Source organism: Pteronotus mesoamericanus, unplaced genomic scaffold, assembly GCF_021234165.1.
Source record: "Pteronotus mesoamericanus isolate MK-2021 breed Mesoamerican mustached bat unplaced genomic scaffold, CSHL_Meso_final contig_68, whole genome shotgun sequence".
Lineage (NCBI taxonomy): Eukaryota > Metazoa > Chordata > Mammalia > Chiroptera > Mormoopidae > Pteronotus > Pteronotus mesoamericanus.
In genome coordinates, this window is record NW_026555234.1 from 1,954,602 (window position 1) to 1,977,411 (window position 22,810).

Below are 22,810 nucleotides of genomic sequence, written 5' to 3' on the forward strand. Positions count from 1 at the left end.
ACAGGTTCTGGCCCGGGGGAGGGTGAGGGCTGCGTGGAGGGGACGGAGCCGCACTGGGCCGGAGGGGCGGGCGGGGTTTCCCGGGACGCCCACCCCTCATCTGTTCACTGCTCTTCCGGTGGCAGGCGCGGTGGCCCACGACACCTGAGCTCCCACACCTGTGGTCGGCCGCCCGTCGTGGCCACAGGTCCCCCCACCAGGAGAGAAGAGGCCGTGGGCGCCCCAGCCGGCCCTTCGAGCCACGGTTCTGTTCCCCGCCAGCCGGCCCCGCGCCCGAGGCGGCCGGGCTCCCAGGAGCCCGCTCTGCTGGTCAGGAGCGGCAAGACTGGGCAGCCGGGCGGAGCCCGTCGGGTGCTGGCCCCCCGGGCCGTCCCGTCACCGGGGGGCGGCCGGTGTGCCCAGCTGGGCTGCACGCGCAGCCATCTTGGAAAAACATCATGGTTTTGTTTCAGCTCGGAGAGAGGCAGACCGGCTGAAACCGGCCCCGATTCCCTTTATTGAATTGGGCGATATTGGATTTATGGAACTCAACTTTCTGATGACAAAAAATTATCTGTGTGGCCAAATAAAGATGAACGAAGCTCCGAGCCCACTCAAGAGGCAATTTGGGCCACTAATCCGCCTCATGGGCCGCTTATCGTGCCCTGGGATGGTGTCATCGGTGGGGTTGGGCTATAAAGTGCCCTTTTAGATTTTTCTTAAGCTAACATTAGAAAATTGTGTATAAATTTAATCTCAGCTAAAAGGTAAAGATAGTCCACAGCCACGGGCAAGGCCACCACCCCACGGCGACTGCTGCGCCTTCAGTCCAATCAGACGCCAGCTCGGGGTGGGGGCAATACGGCTCTCTCGACTAATCAATTATATTTGGGTAATTGATCGTATATTATTATTGATGAAAGCCCCTAATATGTGAGTTAGAAGGGAGTCGGTTCTCCAAAGATTAGATTTGTATACGAAAATGGAAGGGAAAAAATGACCGTCATAAAATCGTTTGAGTGGTTTACGGTTTAATGCCTGGTGGGCCGCGGAGAAGGTCCGCAGCCTGCCCAGCTTCCTGCGTGCGGCCCACCTGGGAAGAGGGGATGGGACATTTGGCAGAGAGGAGAGCCAGGTCCCCGGGGCCACCTGGGGTGGTGGGACAGTCATTAGAGGGAAGAGAGAGAGGGTCTGGCCACTGCAGCCTCAGAGGGCAGCCGGGTGGGCAGTGCAGGGACAGCCAGGTCCCATTAAAGAAGCGCCTTCCCACAACGAGACACGGCGTCTTCGTGAGGGGCTGACTTTCCCACCCCTGAAGGCACGAAGGCGAAGACGGAAGACCGGAGACCCTGCAGAGACTGCTTGGCCGCAGACCCTCAAGGCTGCTGCCGACCGAGAGGCTAGGGCCCTAGAGGGCACCCCAAACCAGAGCCGCGGGGCCCTGCGGAGACAGGTCCCCCGCAGCCTCCAAGACCCTGTTCTTGTTCTGCACCCCCACCCTCGCCCATATCTGGGAGTGGCCCGCCTCCCTCTCCCTCCACCTCACCTCGCACCAAAAAAAACAGAGACTGGGGGGTGACAAGTGTCTCCTTCCTGTGCTCACGGTCCATTCCTGGGCCCTGACACTCATTTCACCTTCTTTCCAGCCGTCCCTGGCGGGAGGCCACCTCCTGCAGCCCAGCAGGGGCCGAGGGCCCCACCAGCCCTGCCGGCCCCGCGCCCACCTCGGCATTGTCTCCCGCCAGGGTCTGGTGCAGGGACCAACGAAGGCCTGGAGAGCGCGGGGCCCTTGGTCTAGAATCCTCGCTTCCCGCAGCGAGCAGCACCCCTGCGACCCCGCCCCCTCCTCCACAGGCGGGCGGGGGAGCAGACTGGCGCCCCAGCGCCCTCGGCCGCCACCCCCGCCACCCCCAGGCGTGTCCTCGACGAGTCCCTGTGACTTCCCCTCTCCCCAGACCACTTCCAGCTGCCGTCTTGTTTCTCACTCACTTACTTGTTCATTCACTCGTTCATTCATTCCTGTTTCACCCTCAAGCCTCCCACGCGGACCTGGGGTCAGACCCTGTCCCCTCCCCCGTGGAGCTTCCAAGCAACACGGAGCCCCAACGTGGGCGGGGGAGCCCGGTGAGGCGCGCCAGCCCCCCCGACCCCGCCGCCGCGCCGCTCTGGGCGCGCCCTAGCCCCGCCCCTCCTGTGGCCCTTCTCGCAGCCCCAGTGTCCTGGCAGCCCTGTCACCTGATGTCGTCCCTCACGGCATCTCTGCACGCTCCTTCCAAGAGCCTGCTCTCTGCCTTTTTAAAAATGTGAGATACAATTCACAGAACAGAAAGCTCGCCATTTTAACCGCGTCCGTGTACAGGTCACTGGGCTGCACAGCCTTCGCCATGGCGACTCCAGGGCCCGGCACCCCCAACCGCGAGGCCCTCCCGCTCGCCCCCCACCCCGCCCCGCCCCGCCTCTTCGATGGCGCGCGATCTGTGCAAGGTGTCTACTTCTTCCGGGGTGAATTTTTGTAACTTCTCTGTACCTGGTTTATATATTTAACTTAGAGTTTCCCCCGAAGCCTCCTCTTTTGTCCACGTCTTCAATGCGACCGCCCCAGAGTTACGTGAAGTTTTCTTCCAGCGGCTTCGCTGTTTTAGTTGAGCCTCTTCTCTCGTTCTCAGTCACGTCCCCCTTACTCCCTTTATGTCTTCGTTGTGTTTCGAAGAGATTTGTCTATTTTGTTGGCCTTTTTAAAGAACCACCTCTGGGGCTCATTAATACTTTGTACGGTTTGGGTTTATTTGCTCTCTATTATCATTTTTCTCTACCGCTTTCTCGTGTTAAAAGCCACTTTCTCAAGGTGCTGAATTCACTCCTTTATGCAATGACGACGGACCGGAGGCTGCACGTCGGCCACGGGCCAGCTCTCCCGGGGTCCCCTGGGGCACCTGCCTTGCCGGGGCCCTGGGGGGAGCTTCCACTTCAGCTTTCACTTCCTCTCCGCTCCAAGGAGGTGGCACTGAGCCCAAGAGTCCTCCAAACCCCGTTCTCCTCTTTTTCTACCAAAACGGAGACCTCCCTTTCTAGCGGGCACAGGCCCACACCGGGTAAAAACTGCAGCTCCCCGCCTTCCTTGCCGTAGGCATGACCATGTGACCGGGCTCTGGCCAATGGGGTGTGAGCAGGAGTGCCGAGCTCAAGGTCGGCCCCCACGTGGATGAGGGCTGTGGAGCAGCAGCAGGACCTCGCAGCCAGGCTCCGCTGCCTGAGCGGCCCGGCCCAGCCTTCGATGTTAGACGTGAAGGAATTTCATCGTCAGCGGCCATTGTGTTGGTTCTCTGCCACGCAGCCAACCCTGTCCTCAAAGGCAAAGCCTAACTTAAGAGGGATTCTTCTTTTCCAAGTGCAGAAGGGGTTTTTATTGGAAGGGGTGTTGAATTTTTATTTATTATTTCTAATTGCTCTAGAAGATGGCTAGAGAAAATGTCAACTGTTTAAATTTTTCTTGTTTTTTTTTTTTTGTCTTGTTTTTTTGAAACTAAGTGCATCATCCACTTTTAGAAATGCCGAAGGGGTCTTGGAAAGAAGGTATCACCTGGGAGGGAGGAAATGTTTTGTATACAGCTATTAAATTGAGTTTGCTGGGTATGTGATTCCATTTTTGTAAAACCTGATTTATGTACTGATCATGGACTGGATTAGCCTGATTCTGAAAATTGCAATTCCTACCGGAATTCTGCCCTTCTTACATTCTTCTTGTGCTTCTAAATAACTTGGCTTTATGCAGTTAGCTGCTAAGTTGATTAGCGTATAATACAGATCTATCGTTTTATTGATTCATAAATTGTTCTTTTAATTCTTCGGAGCGTCTTTCCCTCGCCCGTGACGCTGGATCTCCACTCCGCCCTCTCTGCGCTGAAGAGAGCCCTCGCGTTCCCTCGTCTGCATTTCTCGGAATCCCTTCGCCAGCCCTTTATTTCCAGGTGTTCTTGATCCCTTGCCTTCAACACGATGCCTCTTTAAAACACACACCGTCTGGCTCCTGCCCGAACTGGTGGTCGCTGCACTTCGGCCGCGGGCCGGGCCCGAGCCCGTTGCCGGGTCTGGTTTTTTCCTTGCTGGGTCCCTTTGTGCTCCTCATTCTCCCTGAAGGTGGGCTCCTTCGCTTTTTCTCACTTTTGATGCTACTGCTCTGGGTGCTGTCACCTCCCCTCTCTCCTGGTGACATCTGCAAGGGATCCCGGGCTCTCTCCCCCACCAGAGGTGACCGTCCCTTGTCCTACCTCCAGATCACACTCCCCGCTCTGGGACACCAGGGCCAGCGGCCCCCAGGGGACCCACTTTGCCCCCATGCCTGGCCACGCTGGAGCGCGGCTGAAACCGGCTCCCAAGGGAGCGTGGGTGTAACTTTCTCAAGCCTCCCGGTTCCGGGTTCCCACGGCTCCGCCGTCTCCTTCAGCCTCACGCTGGGCACCGTGGGCAGACCCCTGCTCCCAGCCCCTCCTGGGACGGCTCTGCCCAACAGAGGGGGGGGGTCCCATGCTCAACGGAGCTTCTGGGCCATGTGTTCCCTGCAAATCTGTCCTCGCAAATCTGGAACCTCTTTCTGTCTCTTTGACATGTGAATTTTACCTCCAGAGGGTGGAGGGCACAGACCCGTCCTGAAGGTGGAGTCCAGGCCACAGCCTCGGCTGTGACCGAGGGTCCAGGACTGAAATCCTCCGTGCCTGTGAGGCGGGGTCATGCCAGTGCCCCCGTCCTCACGGAGAGGGGACTGATTAGGCTGGAGTGTGGAAGATGCTTTGAGCACCGCGAGGGTGCCGCTGCGACCACTGTGGGTGGTGGCGGCGGCAGCACCGGAGGCCCGGCCAAGCCCCGCCCTGAGCGCGGCGCGGGCTCCGCTCCATTGCGCCCGGCTCTCGCCGCAGCGAGCGAAGGACGTTCCGACGCGGACAGGGTTTTGCTTTTCCTTCCAGGGCAGGCATTTTTTCGGACTACGCCTGGCCGTGGGCCTTCCTGGGCCGGCCCTGTCCGGATCCCTGGGCGCATTTTCAGTCAGCGGACTTGACTATCAACAGCTCAAAAACTCTTTTTCTGTTGTTTGTTCTTTGTCCCCTGAATATGAGCTCAGGGGGCCGCTGCTCTGTCCTCAAGCCTCCTTTCCCACGTGATTTCCTCCTGAGGGTGCCTCTTCTCGTTCGCCTGACTCCCTCACGCCCTCTCCCCGACACCCAGTCAGACGCCCAAGGGCACCCGCCGCTCCTTCAACTCAGCTGACGCGTGGATTTCGGTTTATGAATCATGGTGCTCAGTTCAAACGTCTTTCACGCTCCCTCGGACCTCTGCGCTTTCCCAGCGTGCCCTTCCAGCGGCGGCCCGTCCCCCGCAGGCCTGTGGCCTCAGCAGGGGCCCCTCCGTCCCACCCACGCCCCCGCTGGCTGCAGCACCCGCCTGCGGCCGGCTGGGCGCCGTGGCTGCCGGGATGAGCCAGCGCGAGTCATTTGACCTTATGCCCTTCGCAGGTTGTAGCCCAGGAAAAGAAACGGCAAAAAACAAAAGAAAAAGAAGAGAGAAGAAAAATCCTGACCCGTTCCTGGCCATCACCCTGGGGGTGCTGCTGCGGGCGCCGCCCCCTGCGGCCGACGTGTGTGCCGTAAACCAAGCAAAGAAGCATGACAAGAAATAGCAATTCTGTCCTTCCTGGTGTCATTGAAAACCATGTTCTCAGGGCAGGAAAGGGGTCAAAGTGATCCTGAACTTGAATGAGAACCCACGCTGCAGACTTGCCTGTGTCTCCCCCAACAAGAAAACCTGCTTCTAGTCCACTGGCAGGGGCGCCCCACCCCCACCCGGGGCGAGGAGCCGCACCTTGCCTCTCGGGGGCCGGGAGACCCTTCCCCTGGACTCAGGGCCCTCCGAAGCCTGGGGCCTCTAAGCGTGACCCTCAGGTGATGGTACGCGGCTCAGGTCTCCGCGAGCTCTCCTGTCCTCAAGGCGTCGACCCTGAGGGGGCCCCGGTCACCCCCCACTGCCCACCCAGCCCGGCACCAGCCCTTCACCTTGGCATCCCGCCTCCACGCACCCCCAGGCACGCAGCCTTCCGCCCAGGACCCAGAGGCTCGGTTCCTGCTCTGCCTGCACCGCCCTCTGTGGGCAACCCCGGGCCAGCCCCGGCCTTCCCATCTGTGGAGCGAGGGCCCCCTTGGGGACCTCACGTATACACGGCTGAGTTTAAGTGGTAGCTCCACCAGGGTCGAATTCTCCCCCGGCAGGTGCCTCACACACGCAGCCTCTCATCACGGCGGGAGGTGAAAAAAACACTTTAATCAAATGGAAACGGCTTTACGGGATGTCTCTGGAAGACGAAATCAAGAGCCAGGAGCCCCGGGCCTGAGGCGGCGGGGCCTCCGCGTCCCACGCGGGCAGAGGCGCCTAGTACTTGAGCAGCCAGCGTGGCTTGTCCGAGCTCAGCGACGTGAAGTAGGACCACCACCAGGGCTTGCTCTCACCGGCGCCGGGCTGCCTCCGCGCCCCGAGCGGCTCCTGGCCCGGCTCCTCGGGCTCCCTGTGTGGGCCGGCGCCGCCCAGCGGGTCACGGAGCCCTGGCCTGCTTCTCCGAGGGCCCTGAAGGAATTTCTTGGGTCCAGTCCCCAGAGGCTGGAGAATAAAGTCCACGCGGCCGGCCCGCTTCATCCGGGCAGGGATGGTGACTTTCTTGATGACCTTGGAGTAGCCAGGAGCTTGGGCAATGACGATGTGGGTCCCTGGGGGAAGCAGCCTCCAGTAGTCGCCGTCGGGAGCTGTTGACAAACAGAATGAAATGATTCCCAGAGTCAACCTGGAGGCGACAGGGGACGGGAGTCAGAGGGGCATTGGCCTGGAGGGCAGGTAGACCCGACTTACGGCTGCCTCCGTCCTGACCTGGAAGGTCCTTCCCAGCCCCTCCCCCATCAAACTCCTACTCATCCCTCAAAGCCCTGCTTAGGCAGCACCTCCTCTCTGAAGCCTTCACAGCCCATCCCCAGGCTCCATCCCCAACCCACACAGCCAGCCACGCCCCCTGCCCAGACCAGGTGACGCACGTCACGATGTATCAAAACGTGCAAACCAGCGGTGAGACGCCCGCGGGCCCCAGGAGCGCGCAGAGGGTGCACCCGTTCATCAGTGGGGCACAGGCTCGGGGGTGCAAACAAAGGGGCTGGGGCCCTCAGGCTGCGCCCCCTGCGATTTTTGAGAGGGGGCTTTTCCCAGCACGGGTATTTCTTGACAAACCTGGGGTCCGCGTCCCCGTCGCTGGGCCTGGGTGTGGCCTCCCTGGGCCGCATGCTGCCGGAGGCATAGCCCAGGTTCCCGCCCGCCCTCACCCGCTTGCAGGGGCCGGTGGCCGGGACGCAGCCCAGAAACGCGCTCACCTGCGGTGATGTCATGGCGGATCCCCTTCACCGAAATGCGGGCGTTTTTGACCGGCTTGCCAAACTTGTCCATCACCACGCCTTTGATGCCCCGGTGCACCTGAAGGGGCCGGAGGGGCAGTGGATAGAGGGGCGCAGAGAGCCGGGACGACCACACCGCCGGTCCCCAGCCGTCCCTCCGCAGAGCCGGGGGCCTCCGGGTGGCCCAGCCCACCCCTCGCTTTGTCTTCCTGAATACGTCCCTCCCCTCCCTGGGCCTCAGTTCCCTCATCTGTGAAATGAGGGTGGCCAGAGAGCCTGTCTCTGGGGCAGCCGACCCTGCCGCGGGTTTGTGAGTGACCTGCGGTCCTGCCGGAGGGCCTGGCTGACAACACCTCCCAGGCCGGGGGCAGTGAGCAGGAAACCCCTCCTGCGCCCCTTCCAACATACCCAAGGGCCCCCTGCCTTTGAAGTCAGAGCCTTGGCTGGCTTTTCTCTGCATCGAGGTCCTAAAGGCAGCACGGACCACCAGGAGGGTGCAGGCCGGGGGGTTGGGCCCTGGCTGTGGCCCCGACCTGCTCTCTGACCGGGGGCAGGCGACCTCGCGTCCCCAGTGTGGTGCCCCACCCCGAAACCTGCCAGGATGCTGATGCGGAATACGGTGATGCTACCCAATAACACAGACGGCGCTGGGGCGGGGACACCGGACCTACGGCGCCCGCTTCGGCGCTGGGCCCAAGCGCGCACCCGCCGCGCCTGCCCCTGGCCCAGGGCTCGTCCGGACGCTGCACTTCCCTCAAGCAGAGCTCCTCTCAGAACCACCTTCTGCTGAGAAAGTCAGCAACAAACAGCCCAACCGCCCCTGCTCCATCGGGGACAACAACCTGGGCCCTCAGGTCACGTCAGGTGGGGCCAGGACGACCAGATGGGAGGGTGGTCTCTCCCAGGAGGCTGAGCCCCGCACTGAGTGCGCCCGACCCCTGGCCAATGCCTCGCCCCTTTGAGACACAGTTCACACTCCTCTTCCTCCAGGAAGCCCTCCCTGATGACTGCCCACAGCAGGGCCCCTCTAGGGTCTCCCGGTCCTGGGCGTCTACTCCCCTAGCTGTGACCTCACTCCGATATCACTGAGTGCCCCCCCAACCTGAGAGCAGAGGTCAGACACATAGTAGGGCCTCGTTTCATGTCAGCGTGCACTGGCTGGACTTTACTCCATCCTCGCTCTCCAGCTGAGGGGTCATCTTCCTGCAGAACCAGGCCAGGGGGCCCTTGGGCAGGAAGGAGAGGCGGTGCATCCCTGCCCTCTGCACCCCCCTGCTCGGGGAGAGGGAGACGCCCACCCAAGGCCTGGTCAGCGTCACTGCGACAGGGGCCTCGATGGGCCGCGACAGGCCCGATCCTTATCGCACGGCCGGCCGGTCTTCCCGGGGGGTCGGCCTGGGGAGCGGCCACGCCCAGCCGCGTGCTGCCCAGCCTTCCGCAGAGTCTCGCTCGCTATTAAATCTTCATATCCCAAGACTTCACATACAATATCCTCGGAGCGATCCCAGCTGCCTTGAAGGCTCCTTAAAACCCATTTTCCGCAGACAGCAGTAAAATGCAATGAGCGCGGGCTCTGGCCTCGAGCCTTTATTGAATGATGGCCCCCCCGCACAGCACGAGGTCGCCGGGACGGCCACGGGGAAGCAGCTCAAGCACTAATGACTCCAGCGATTGTCTTTGCTTTTCTCCTGTTGCTATAGCGCCTGACCGGGAGGCTCTGCCTGGCTCTCGCCTGAAGGAAGGTTCCTGATCTTTCTAGGAAGGAGGGAGGCTGTGGACAGAACTGGAGTTTGGGGCAGCAGGTCTGAGTTCGAGCTCTGCGCAGTCTCTGGGTGACAAGGGACAGAGGGTCCCCATTACCCCCACGTGCCCTGTTCCGGTTGCCTCACGGTCCCTGAGAGCCAGGAACGGGGGCCCGTGCGCAGCCCAGGACCCCGACTGCCACCATCCTTCCCCGGCACCCGCCCGTCATCTGCTGCCCAGGACGGCGTCCGGAGTCGCCGCCATATGCGGGGGGCACCCACAGAAGGCCCTGAGCGCTCGCAGCCCCCGCTGCCCGCCCGGGCAGTCTGCTTTCCCCTGCAGCCCCTTCTGCGGGGACACAGCGCCCACGGGCACTGCGTGCGGGTTTTCTTTCATGTTTGGGGAAAACGCAGCAGAGGCTTCTCCAGAACCACGGCCATCTTTCATGCTGACTCCCCGCATTCCTCTCACGCACGTTACCTTACTCAGAGCCCCGCGACATCCCCTGAACGTGAGCCACACTGGGGACACAGAGGAGGGGTCAGGGCAGGGAGAGGTGGTCGGACAGACAGCTGGCACTCTGGCCCCTGCTTGGTCACCCAAGGCTTGGGTCTTGAAGCCCAGGGAGGGGTTGTTTTAGACACGCTCTCCGAGGCCCCCACTCACTGCCCTCCCAGCTATTTCTGGGTGACCTCAGCAGGTGCGCCGCCCCTCCCCCACCAGCCTGTGGCATCCGGTCCAAGGGGCAGACGGGCCTGAGGCCCCGGACCACACAGACCCCTGCTGCCCGGAGCCATCGCCCCCAGGCCTCACGCTGCCCAGAGCCCCCCCCCCCATGCTCCTCCAGCCTCTGGGACCCTCCCCACCAGTGCCCTGCCCCCTCTGTCCATGTCCCATCACCTTTCCCCTCGTCTTTCGAGACACAACCAAAGTGCTACCTCCTCCAGGAAGCCCTCAGCCTCTGGGGCTGGGCCAGGCGCTTCCCCTGGGCTACCCCGCTGTCCCTGACTCTCTCCTTGGTCAATTGTGCCCCTTTAGGCTCTGAGGCCGCGGCACGTGCCGGCTGTGGCCACCCTCGCAGGGCACGCCCTGGGTGGTGTAGGGGAGGCCGGCGAGGCTTCAGTTGTAGACAAACAGGCACTTAACCAAGAAGTGAAATGTGACTGTTCGCGTGGGCACGGTGCCCCACCACACAGCGTCCGGAAGGGGCGCGGGGGCAGCCCTGCCCCCCAGGCCCCGCCGGGCCAGAGCGCGGCCCCGGCCCACTCACCATCTCCATGAAGTTCAAGAGCGGCTCCTTGTTGTGCTGCCAGAGCGTGTAGAGGGCCTCCTCGGGGGGGAACTTCACGCAGCCCAGCTCCACCGTGATCTCAAAGCAGTTGCTGTGCAGGTAGTTGAAGTCGGACATGCCTGTAGCACGGGGCGGCGGCTGAGAGCGCTGCATAGGCGTCCCCGCGTCACGGGGCCGGGGGCTGGGGTCGCCACCCCCGCCCCACAGGTGCGCGGACTGCGGCGCGGGGGGGGGCCCGCAGGGGCAAGGGCCGAGCCGCGCCCCAAAGCCAGGCAGTGCGGCGCCCAGGTCAGCCGCCCCTCGGGGGCCGCGCCCGCGCTGACTCCCAGCGGAGCCACTGGGTGTGTGGCCCGGGCCCCGGGGGCGCTCACGCCCATTTACCTGGACGGGCCTGAGAACTGCCTAGGGACCAAGGCCCTGTCTCCTCCGTCTCAGGGGGGACATGGCCTCGCGGGCTGGACAGAGGCCAACGAAGCGGCAGAGGGGGCTTCCCAACAACTCAGGCTGGCCGCCGCCCCGCCCACCTCCTCCCCTCGCCTTTGGGGTTCCCTGGTCAGCAGAAGCTGGGACCGCTGACCTATGCCTGAGCCCGGCCCTGACAGGGCGGCCCTCTGCCAGGAGCAGCTGGGACACCGCCCCCCTAGGAAGTCAGGGCCACGCTGGGGCCTCCGTACCCAGAGCTGCTGCTACTGACTTAACAGGCGGGCCCACAGTGCAGCTGCTTGCCCGTCGCTCTGGCCGCTCTGGCCGCTCTGGCCCGGGCCCCATGCTTTCCCTGGGAGACCCAGATCACAGGGTCACAACCGAGACTCGGGGCCCTGGGCGTCAGGGAACCCTGGGGCTGGTTCTGGGGGACAGAGAGGCTGCTCTGCCCCTGGGAGAGGACGCACAGGCCGAGCCGGCTTCAGAATGGGCCGCCCTCTCTGTCCACGCAGGAGCGGGGTCGGGTGGGGGGGGACGGGTAGGGCAGGCTGGCCGTGAGCCCCAGCCCTGCCACCGGGGCGGCGGGCCTGAGCAGGTGCTGAGCAGGTGTGAGCCCATTTCCTCAGCTGCCACAGGGCACGAACGGCCAGCGTCCCGCAGCCTGCAGGGCCGGCAGGCAGAGCGGAGGCGGGGGCAGAGGCGGGGCCGGCCCAGCGGGGCCCCTGCCGTGCCCGGTGCCGCGAGCACCCGCGTTGCCTGTGCCCCGTCCTCACCCAGCGCGGCTTTAGCAAACAGAAACGCAAGCATCCGGTTCAAGTTGAATTCCGGAGAAACAACGAAGAACGCTTGAGTGGCAGTATGTCACTGGGGACATACTTACCCGGGACCACCAAAGCCAGCAGTATTTCTCTGAAATTCGAAATCCTGCATTCCACCGAGGAAACCCTCCTTAACCCTCAGGCGGCAAAACAGAACCGCATACAAGTGGAGCCACAAAGTGCACAGGATCACTAACCAGAACCAGCAGCAGAAAGTCCCGGGTACTGTTCTGTCACCAGCAACTAGGACTGAAGCCCACCGACGCCTTCCCCCGATCTCCCCTTCCCTGAGCCTGCCTCCTGGCTGGGGTGTATCTTTGCTGCTCTCTGAGGGTCCAGAACAGAGCTCCCAGAACAAGCTGTGACAGGTGGCATCAGGCCCCGCCCCCTCAGCCAGGCCCCGCCCCCTCAGCCCGGCCCGGCCCCGCCCCACTGTTTCCACTGCGCCCAGGGCCGCACCTCCCGTGAAGCTGTACCAGTCCGCGCCGTTGATGATGCTGCCCCTCTTCAGGAAGTTGCCCCCACACCTGTTCTCCGACCTGTCCATCATCATGGGGTGGACGTCGGCGTAGGCTCTGGCCAGCAGCTTGAACATCTGGAAAGGAGACCAGGAGGCAGGCGCGCTGCAGCCTAACCCCAGAGCTGGGTGCCGTGCAGGGGCATCTGGCGGACACCTGCCGCACGGGTGGGAGAGGGGAACAGCGTCCAAGCAGCGGGCACAGCACGAGCGGAGGCCTGGCGGCGGCAGGGGGACAAGCTCAGGGCACCTGGGGGGTGGTACGTGGGGCTCGCCAAGCCAGGTGGGGGGCAGGGGGCAAAGAAGAAAAACCAGGACCAGGCGTCGGAGAAGACCAGCCTGCCCAGCTCCTGCCTCTGTGACACTGGGTAGCCCAGCTTCCTTCCCATAGGAGGGCTTGGGGGCTGCGCGGAGCTGGGGTCCAGCTCAGGAGCGGGTTTCCTGCAAGCAGGTGGGTGGAGGGGTGGGTGGAGGGGACCTGGGGGCTGTGGCCAGCCTGGGCCCTTGAACGCTGCCCTGGGGTGCCGGCCCTCTTCCACCTGTGGGGTGCCCTGGAAGCTTGGGGTGACTCGGGGTGCGCCGACCGGCCCCTCGTCTGCTCCCCTGCTCCCCGGCGCCTCGCCCAGGACCCCGGCTTCCCCCGAGAGCACCGCTGGCCACAGGGCTCCGGAGCATCGACTCTGATCGATGGCTGGCGGGGCAGAGGCTCGGTTTTCTGGCTCTGCAGGGACTCTTTGAGGTGAACATCCCCCCCGGGAGCATCTTCACGTTCCTGCTGCTGAGACTCAGAGATGCTGGGCCCGGAGCCCAGGGGCACCCACTGCCCGGGGGACACAGGCCTCAGCCAGCTGCGGGCCCTGCGCTCTCAGGGCCACAGGGGGACCTCGCCGGCACCCCCAGGGGCACTAGCTGAGCGCTGAGCACAGACCCTGGCACCCGGCCGGCCAGGCCCATGCTGGCTGCAGGGGCCGGTCCAGCATTAACAGGGAGGGAGCACGGGGCTGAGCCGGCAGCGGGCGGGCGGGAGGGCGGGCCAGGGAGTGAGGCAGGCGGCCGCCCCGCACACCCTCCCCCTCGCCTCAGGCCTTCACCCACAGAATAACGGGGAGATCCACGCCCGCCCTTCCCAGGCCAGCCTGCAGGAGCTGCTGTCCTGGGCCCCGGGGACACCCAGCCAGGGCCGGGGGCTACAGACGCAGGCAGGCGGCTTCAGGGGAGAGTGGGGCTGGAACGGGTCCTGTCCTCACCGCAGGCAGGACCAGCGAGGGAAGGCCAGGCCTGGGAAGAAGGGCCACCTGCCCCAGACGTCCGGCCAGGCCCCACGGCAGCAGCTCCCGCCCAGCCTCGCACACCTGGCCAGGCGCCCGCCGTGCACGCTGCAGCACTGCCCTCTGCTGGCGTCTCCCAGAACCGCCCTCCCCTCGGCCGGACACACCAGGAGGCCCCGTGGGAGAGCAGGTGGCCACCCCAGACGCTCCCAGACAGGGACACTGATGGGAGGTGGGGTACAGCCAGAGGAGGGAGGGCCGCTCCCAGCTGGGCCGGAAGGCTTCCTGGGTGAGGGGGGCTTTGGAGGACCTGCACCTGCAAGCTTAATCGTTCAGTGACTCGGCTCCAAACAGGCCCCACACAAGGCCGATGCCAGGGCACCCCACCCCCTGCATCGCGGCGCCCCCTGCGCTCCCCGCACGCCCGCGGCGGCCACCTCCTCTCACCTTCTCATCAGGCGTGGGAGAAAACATCTTCTCCTCATGGGGGTCCTGGGAGAAGTCGAAGGGGTAGGACACCACCAGGTCGCCCCCGTGCAGGCTGGCCGAGAGCACGAAGGGAACGGCCCGCATCCACTTCATGATGGCCTTCGTCTCCGGGGCCACCTGCCCGGGTGGGGGAGGCCATCCTCAGGACGGGGCGCCCCGCTGGCCGTCCCCCCGGGCCAGCGCCAACCTTTAGGCCTGGGTTCAGGCACTTCGGGGCTCCCGCCCAGGCCGGTCCTCCTGCCTCTCAGGGATATCACTTCCAGGCAGCCCTCCTGGACTCCTGTCCCCGAGCACCTGCCAGGCTCTGGGTGCTTTCAGCACATGCTCCCTGAGAGCCACCGACGCCCGGTGAGGGGCTGTCCTCAGAGGGTGAGGCTTTAACCGCTGGGCTCTCCTGTCCTGCGGGGACCACACCCGAGGGTCCCGGGATGGCCAGGGCCCCTGGGACGGACGCCCAGCTGGGCGGGGGCGGCTCCTACCTTACCCCACCAGTAGTGCTCAGGGATGGCGATGTGGTCGGTGCGCGTGCCGCGGGTGGAGACCAGGCGGTAGAACTCGGAGGTCAGGTCGGGGAAGTTGCGGTTCAGGTCCAGGTTCTGCGCGTTCTGCCTTCCACTCGTCCAGCCATTGTAGCCGGCGCCCTGAAACACGGGCCGCCCCCGCTGCGGCTCAGCACGTCCGCCCCGGTGCTCTGGAGGGCGGCTGCCCGGCCGGCCCGAGGGTGGGCCGGGGCCCCGGTCTGTCTCCGCTGTTCGTGATGAACTTGGGAGCACGTCCACCCTTGGCCTCCTCTGCCACCCCTCCGAACCCCACCCCCGCCGCTGTGTGCACCGTCCCCCGACCTCCCGCAGGTCAGGGAGCGCCCGACCTCCAGCCAGTGCCCTCGCCCTCTCTCCACCCCCTTCCTCATCCTCCGTTTTCTCCAAGCAGGAGTCACCTTCGCGACACCAGCATCTGTCCCCTGTCTGCCCAAGCAGGACTCGCCAGTGCTGCCGCCTGCTGGATTCTCGTTCCCCAGATGGGGGCGCACACGGACCCTCCCTGACCACCAGTGAGTGAGCAGAGGAGTGAACGCGTGGGGTGTGGGGGCACGTCCCCGGCCCCGCCGCCGCGGGGCGCTCACCTCGGCGGCCGCCACCTCGTAGCCGTCGGGGTTCATGGAGGGCAGCAGGTGGATGCGGGTGGTGTTGAGCAGGCGCTGGATGCGGGGATTGCCCAGCAGGTACTCGGAGCACAGGTACTGGGCCAGGTAGATGAGCATCTCCCGTCCCGCCACCTCATTGCCATGGATGTTGCCAATGAGCTTCACTTCGGGCTCCACTGGGGGAGACACGGTGACCTGGGGGTCATATCAGACCCCCGGGCTCTTCAGCCTGAGGGCCCCCTTAGTGGGGTCGCCAGGTGTTCTGGGACCTAATCATGCTTGTTGTGGCCCCGGTATCTCCGTGGCTAATGAGGTCTCATTGAGGCTGTCGCTTTTGCTGAGTTCATCCGTCATGTTTAGCCATAATGAGCAGCGAGCGGCACGGATTGGGGATGTTAATGAGTGCCCTACGGCGTCACTGATAGCAAGGCTTCAGCGTGTGTAATAAGGTGTGTGCTGGTGCTCGGTGGGAAGGCCGGCGGCCGGTGAGTGGATAAACCAACGGAAAGATGGGAAGGGAGCGTGGGAGGGAGGGAAGAGTGGGCAGACGGATGGACGGACGGATGGATGGGAGGACGGATGGGTGGGTGGGTGGATGGGAGGATGGATGGATGAGTGGGTGGGTGGGTGGATGGATGGTGGATGAGTGGAGGGGTGGGTGGGTGGATGAACAGGTGGGTGAATTCTGGGAAAAAGTAGACCAAGAGTCTGGCAGCCTCACTGGTGTAGGACCTTGGACAAGCTGCTTCTCCTCTGAGCCTCACGTCACTCTGAAAGAAGGCATCTCCCCCAGCCGTGTGTGGCCCGAGGACTTGCAGCTGTGGGGGCACACGCTCACCCCCGCCTCGGCGGGCGTGAAGGACCCCGGGCTCCCCCCGCAGCCGCGGTCCTGGGCGCTCTGCGCAGGGAGCACCCCTCGGCCCCACGCTCCAAGCCGCCGCCCATCCGAAGGTGACAGAGCCTGTCTTTAGCCTGGAGCCGCCACAGACTGGGGGTCCGGGGTCAGCGCAGGCCGCGGAGGCCGAGGGGCCGCAGGGCCTCTGACCCCGGTCCGTGTGCCAAGCCCGGAGGATGAGAACCGGGCCGCAGGTGTCCAGCCCCGCAAAGAGGCCTGGGCTGCTTCACTAAGAGGAGGGTCTTTTTCAGTAGCTCATAAGGACCAAGGGTCGAAGAGGGTCTGCTTCTAGAAGGATCCTGGCTGCCTCACAAGGCCATGGGGACGGATGCACGGAGGGGTGAGGCCGGGGAAGAACCGGGACCCTCACTCACCCTCCCCCAAAGTGGCCCGGAGGAGGCCCGTGCCTGGATGCTCTCAGTGCCCGGGAGGGGGGTGTCCCCTCACTACACCGGAGGCAGGCTGCCCAGCCGGGGGGCGGAGTCTTTGCTGGAAGCTCCCACATTCTTGAGCCCGACCCTGGCCCGCACCCAGCCCGGCTCCAGGCCACTGCCTTGTCCTCGGCCTGCCCCCAAAATTCACGGTCATTTTCCCCGGCGCCCACACTCCTGGCCTGAGTGGCCCTCCCTCAGTCTCGACTGGTCGTGATCTGCGACCACAGTCAAGTCCTGCTCTGCCCTGGAAGAACGAAGCTCTGAGGGGACAGTAAAACGCGGCATCTCCGCACGGCGCCCCCTCGGCTCAAGCGAGGTCCGCCATGCCTGCCGTGCGTTACGATGGGCGCGGGCTTTTAAAATGGAACGAGCGCTCTCATCCCGCGCCCTGTGACGCCACGTTGACCACGTGGCCGCGAGGGCCAGGGCCGGGCGCCGCGCCCACCTGCCAGGGCAAAGCACACGGAGCTGCCACGCCTCCCCGAGAGGGGCTCCAGGGCCCACGCGCCCGCAGTGCTGAGAGCCCCACCTGCCCCGCTCCCTGGCGTGCAGTCCCCACTCCGGGATTTCCCACATGCCCTCTGACTCCCAGGGTCGTCCCTAAGTGGTGCCAGGGGCTGGTGAGATGTGGCCGCGCACCACCACGCCCTGAGCACAGCCCTGAAGCCTCGACCCCCAGCCTGCCCCCCAAACACCGGGGGCTTTGATTAGAATCCTGGCCCCCGGCCCGTGCGCCCCAGGCCCCGCAGGCCTGGCATCCTTCCCCAGAGGCTGGCTGACGCCCGGCCGCCCCAGGGTGCCCGACTCCGGCAGCGGCTTACTCAGCTCGTGCTGGCCGGGCCGCGCCGAGAACTCGATGACCAGCAGCTCCTTGCCGTCAAAGCTGCGCCCGATGCTGTAGGTCTTGGCGATGTGGGAGCAGCGGGCCGCCGTCCGCGTCAGCAGGCGCACCATCTGGGCGTAGGGGTGGTGGGTGAAGGCGATGAAGGTCAACGGCAGACCCGAGGGCGGCGCCTCCTCCACGTCCAGGCTTCCTGGGGCGCGGGCGGTGGGGGAGGGGGGGCCCATCAGCCGTGGCCCACCTGCCGCCTGCCCGCGGACGTGGCTCTGTCTGCCTGTGCCTGCACCCGCCCCCTGCCGACTGCCTGGGGCCCTGACCGGTCCACTGCCCTCGCGCCCCCACCCCCACGCGCCCGGGCCACGCAGTCACGTTTTAAATGACAAATCCCTCTCTAACACTTACTGATCACAGCTAACAGCAGCATCTGACAGACGGACAAAGCAACATAGTTCCTAGTGCTGCTGTGAATAAAACTAGGGTATAACTACTTTGGAGATTTTTTAAAAATACAGAACAGCAGAATATGGAGGACGACACAGACCTACAGAACCCTCCCCTCAAAGACAACGGCTATTTCGCACGTGGCCTCCAGACTGTGTTCCTGTGTCCCAGGAGAACCTGCCGTGACCAGGCGCCGGCGGGTCCCTACCTGCCTCGTTTCCTCAGCACCCGGATGGAAACAGTTTCAGCCCCCACGGGTCAGCTGGTAACAGCCCTGAAAGGCTCTGGTCCAGCCCCCACTCCACGACCTGGGGACCCCAGGTGTTTGCTGCTCCGGCCAGCGGGCAGCGACGGTGCCCAGGGAGGGCGGGGGCCAAGGCGGGGGCCAGCGCGGGGGCGGCAGGGCCTCTCTCCACACACCGCGCTGCTAATAGTCCCCTGAGGAGAAATGCCCGGACTTCCAGGCAGGGCCGCAGCCAGCTGCCCTCCCACCTCTCACCAGAGCTGCGTTGGCGGGTGGCCGGGCACCCCTCCCGCCTCGCCCCTGCCCCGCGAGCCTCCGCCTGGCCCACGCAGGACCCCTGGCTGTCCCCCAGGAGCGCTGACAGTTAATGCTCCCCGTCAGCAGCTCACTCGCCCTGTGGTTTTTGTTTCTGCTCAAAATGGTTTTGAGGAGGAAGAGAGCGGACAGAACTGGCAATTTGGTGGCGGAGTTGCCCAAAATATTCTCTTTCAATCCAAGTCCATGGGCTTTCCCAGGGCGGACGGGCCTGGCCCACGCAGAGTCTGGCTTCCTTCCTCGGCCTCCCTGGCGCCCCCCACTGTCCCCGCACCCCATTTCCTCCCTCTGCACATGCAGAGCGCTGCCCTCGGACCCGGACCCGCCGCCTCTGCACAGCAGCCCCTGGCGGAGACGGGACCCCCACGCCTGAGTCAGCTCCGGGGTTGGCCCCGAGCGCCCGCCCCGACAGCCAGGGAGTGGCCAAGCCGGAACCCAGCTCCTGGAGGCCAGCCCAGCCGCACCGCGCCCTCCCTGCCGTCCCCGACGCCCGGCCGGAGCCGTGCGCGCAGCAGGTGCCTGGCGGCTGTGGGCAGTTGGGCAGGTCAGTCCCCTGTCAGCCCGGCTCACACCCGCCGCCGCCTGCCTCCCCAGAACCCCCTTCTCGTCTGTGCAAGGGGGTGCGACGGACACCCAGGGCTGCTGCGGGGTTCAAACGAGGCCCCCGTGTGCGACCCTCAGCCCCAGACCCTGTGACCCTCACCGTTAGCACAGCGACGTGAGTGCCCGAGAGGCCAGAAGCAGAGGTCGTCCTGCACTGTCCAGAGTCACACGCTGGCCGCACGTGGCTGTTTATCCTTAAGCTTACATTTATTCAAATCAAATCAGAGACTCAGACCCGCGGTCGCACTAGCCACATTCTCAGCTCAGTGGCCACGTGTGACTAGTGGCGTCTGCTTGGGACAGCACAGGAAGGCCGGTCGCTGCGGCGGGAAGCTGTCAGCCAGGCCGCCGGGGATGGGCGCCCACGGAGCCTCTCCCTCTGACCTGCTCTGGGGGGCCCAGCAGGGGCCCAGCAGGCGTGGGGTTAAAGGTGCGGGGAGGCACTTGGCCCAGCCCAGCACCGCTGCCGAGAAGCCCTCCGGCTTCTGCCCAAGGCTGCCTGCTCCACCTCTGCGGGTTTGTCTGCCCGAGGAGCCGAAGCCCCTCGCTCTGCAGTCCCGCTCGTGCCTGCTCTTGGCCCCGCACTGGGGCCCGGCTCGGGTGCTTGGCCGCTCTGACTCCGTGGCCCCACTGGGCCGCCCGGACGCCTGGCCGCTCGGCACCTCGACCCCAGCGCCCCGCAGACCCCGCTTGCCTCTCAGCTTCTCCAGCGGGTCGTAGCAGCCTTCCTCCTCGCCCCCGAAGTAGCGGCCGCAGTCCAGGAAGTAGGGCCAGGCCATGTCGATGGCGTCGAAGGCGGCCTGGCAGGCAGCCCGCAGCGCCTCGCAGACGTGCCGGCAGGGCCGGCGCACCTGGCCGCCCTCGCAGCGCGGCGCCAGCACGGCGCAGCCCAGCAGCCGCAGGTCGGGGTTGCACTGGCCCTCCAGGAGGTGGTGCAGGACACTCAGCAGCGTGTACTCAGAGCTGGACTCCACCGCCTCGCGGGTCTGGTGCTCCAGCAGGCTGGGGAAGGCCGTCCGGTTGTAGGCCGCGTCCCTGCAGGTGCTGAGCTGCAGGTCCACGCACGTGGCTGAGGAGGGAGACACCAGGTCAGTCCCTCCCGCCAGGACCCTGGGGGACCCCAGGGTCACCTGTCGGACGCTCCCTGAGGGCCTGCTGTGCCCAAGCAGAGCCACCCAGGGTCGGGGCCCAAGGGGCGGGCCCCACCCGCAGCCTGGCCGGGGAGAAACACCGGGACCAGGGCCGTTCCGGAGGAAGCCGGGGCGGTAGGAGGAGCCGACGAGGCTCCCAGCGGGTGAGCCGGCCGCTGCTCGGGGCCTCAGCCTCTGCATCTGGGAGCAGGGAACCAGCTTTGTCGAGGGTTTGCCACCTTAGGGCACGTCCTTGACATTAGTATTAGGAAAATATTTTCCTGCTTTTAAAAAGAAATACAGAAAAAGGTCTAGTCCTTCCACTCGGAAGAGAGCAGGTGCCCAATCTGGCAGCAGGAGACTTGAAGAAATGTCTGCTTCTGAGCCTTCCAGACACACGAGACCTTCCACACCAACCCTGGGGTCAGCAAGCCCCTCCTCGGTGTACTGAGTGGGGAACCGGGGCACAGACAGGACATGGCTCGGCCCCACCTGGTCTCAGCAGCGGCCGGCACGGGGCTGAGCCCCGGGACACGGAGGGGGACCATGAGCGCTTCGAGGCTGGACCCCGGCGTGTGCAGGCCCCCTCAGGGGGCGGAGAGGGGACAGAGGAGCAGGGAGACAGGGGAGGGACAGCTGTGCAGGAGCCAGGCCTGGCAGGGGCGGGGCTGCAGGGCGAGCCCTCCCTCGTTCACCTTGCCTTGTTCCTAGCGGCTTAGGAAGCAGTTTGGGTTTGACTACTGGGCTCCGCTATTCATTACGCTTCGGCACCACAGGTCCGGCGCTTTAAAATGCTTTGATAGCATGGGGGAGGGGCGGTTCAGTGCATACGTACCGCTGTCTGGGGCCGACGGCCCGTGGCAGCCACCTGCAAAGAGAAAGCCGGCGCTGTTACCAGAAAAGGTAAAGTTACCTCTGTACCCAGCCAGCCTCTGGGGAGGCGCAGGTCCACACGTGACCGTTACACCTCTCGCCCACCAGGGGTCAGCATTTCTCTAGCCCAGGGATGGAGGCTGCAGGGCTGGCCCGTCTAGGGACCAGGGTAGGGGACTCCTCCTGGCCAGGGCCTCCTCTCCTCCCTGAGAAGCCGGAGTGAGGTTAGAGAGGGCCGGCCAGCCACCGGAGGGCACTCAGCAGAGGAGAGGAGTCACAAGTCCGCCCCAAGGAACATGAAAGTGTCCTCAGACCCCAGGCTCCCCATGAAGACTTGGAGAGCCCCGCCAGGCCAGGGGCACCGCGGCGGGGACAGAAGGGCCTGGGTGGGCTCGGACCCCTGGGCATGTGCCATGGGGACAGGCTACGGTCCTTGGGCAGGGCAGCTGGACGCACACTCCCCCCCGCCTTGCCCTTGCCCGCCTGCAGCCTGGAAGGGACGGTCGGCTTGCACAGTCTGCAGGGAGAAGGAGCTGGGTCTGGGAGAAGGATTTATCCTAGAAAGAGTCACTGACGCCAGAGGGGAGGGTGAGGGGGGGCGGCCTGCGCTGCCCACGTCCAAGGGGGCAGCACGTCCCCCCAGGAGGGCAGGACAGAGAAAACTTCCCGGAGGAGGAGGAGGAGGAGGAGGAGGAGGGCCCTGAGAGGCCTAGGATTCTAGACGGTTCCTAGGGTCTCCGTGGCCCAAGGGAAGGACCACCTGTGACGCTGTGCCCGTTCTATCCGCATCCTGCACACGTGCACCCACATCAGTGCGCCCGCACACCTGCCTGGCCGGGGCCTCTCTGCAGGAAGGAGGCAGAGGGACAGGGCCACCGCGGACACGGTTGGGGGGCGGGTGGCAGGTGCTGCATGTTCTCAGGTGTCCGCCACCCCTGGCCCTGCAGAGATTCTGAATCTGACACCCTCCGACCCTGGCTCCCAGGCGCCCTGCCCTCTGGGCGTGGAGATGTCTGCTGCTGATAAAGACCCTGAGGCAGTGGGCTCCGCACAACCCCACTGTTTGAAAGAAGGGAAACTGAGACCCACGGGGGGGGGGGGGGGTGGCCAGGGCCCCAAACTCCCACACACCCCCTGCTCTCAGGTGAGACCACGCAGGCCTACACACAGGCCAGAGGGTCCCTGGGCTCCCCCTCCCTGCCTTCCAGAAGCCCCCGCCCCACCCCAGGACTGCTTGCCAGGGCACAGCCGCCTCCCGGGCCCTCTGCACCCGCTTCCGGAGCCGCTGTCGCCCACATTGCAGCCTCTCAGCCCAGCGGGGAGGGAGGGGTCCAGGGTTTGCTGCGCTCAGGGGCCGCCCCTTCCTGGAAGGACCAACCTCGGACGGCCGCCCCCTGCACTGTCCTGGCTCCCTGCTCCTGGGACCCCACCTGCAAGGCGCCCTGCCGACCAGAGAAGGGCCCCGCGTCGCAGGACACAGTGTCCCTCTGCCGCCCCCCGCCGCCTGCGCGCTCCCCCCAGGGTCCCAACCCCAGGTGTTCAGAGAGCTGGCGCCCCATCCTGGGCAGACCACCCGTCCAACGCCACAGAGCGCCCGCTCAGGGATGTCACCCGGGGCCGCGGGCCCCGCGGGGGAGGGTGTCCCGGCCCAGGCGCCGCGTTCTCCCCAGGGCGCACGGGCCCTCGGCCTTACCCGCGGCGCCCCAGGCGGGCTCGCACCCGGGCCAGGCGGCGGCCAGCGCGGCTCGGAGCAGCAGCAGCAGCGGCAGCGGCATGGTGGGCGGCAGGCGGCGGCGCCGTGATGTGGCACTCGAGCCTGACCCGGCGAAGCGCGCGGCCCCCGCCCCCCGCCCCCCAGGAGCGGAGTCGGGTTACAGCGAGGCGCCAGAGCCCGCAGGGAGGAGGGGGCGGAGGGCCGCCCAGCAAGGCCGTTCCGCCGCGCGC

The 22,810-nt window shown here is 65.3% G+C and overlaps 1 protein-coding gene across 1 annotated transcript in view; it reads right to left on the reverse strand.

Moving 5' to 3' along the window:
* Nucleotides 1-6,396: 6,396 nt before the first annotated feature.
* The window catches only part of CPZ (carboxypeptidase Z), a 36,427-nt gene continuing 20,013 nt past the window's right edge, over nucleotides 6,397-22,810 (reverse strand). Inside the window, exons 9-19 of the mRNA XM_054581826.1 lie at nucleotides 22,560-22,682; nucleotides 20,829-20,861; nucleotides 19,558-19,932; nucleotides 17,241-17,453; nucleotides 15,070-15,266; nucleotides 14,426-14,587; nucleotides 13,905-14,063; nucleotides 12,132-12,267; nucleotides 10,411-10,550; nucleotides 7,377-7,476; nucleotides 6,397-6,764 (exon numbers count right to left, since the gene is read on the reverse strand). Coding sequence (XP_054437801.1) covers nucleotides 6,397-6,764; nucleotides 7,377-7,476; nucleotides 10,411-10,550; nucleotides 12,132-12,267; nucleotides 13,905-14,063; nucleotides 14,426-14,587; nucleotides 15,070-15,266; nucleotides 17,241-17,453; nucleotides 19,558-19,932; nucleotides 20,829-20,861; nucleotides 22,560-22,682 — 2,006 coding nt within the window. The remainder of the gene's footprint in view (nucleotides 6,765-7,376; nucleotides 7,477-10,410; nucleotides 10,551-12,131; nucleotides 12,268-13,904; nucleotides 14,064-14,425; nucleotides 14,588-15,069; nucleotides 15,267-17,240; nucleotides 17,454-19,557; nucleotides 19,933-20,828; nucleotides 20,862-22,559; nucleotides 22,683-22,810) is intronic.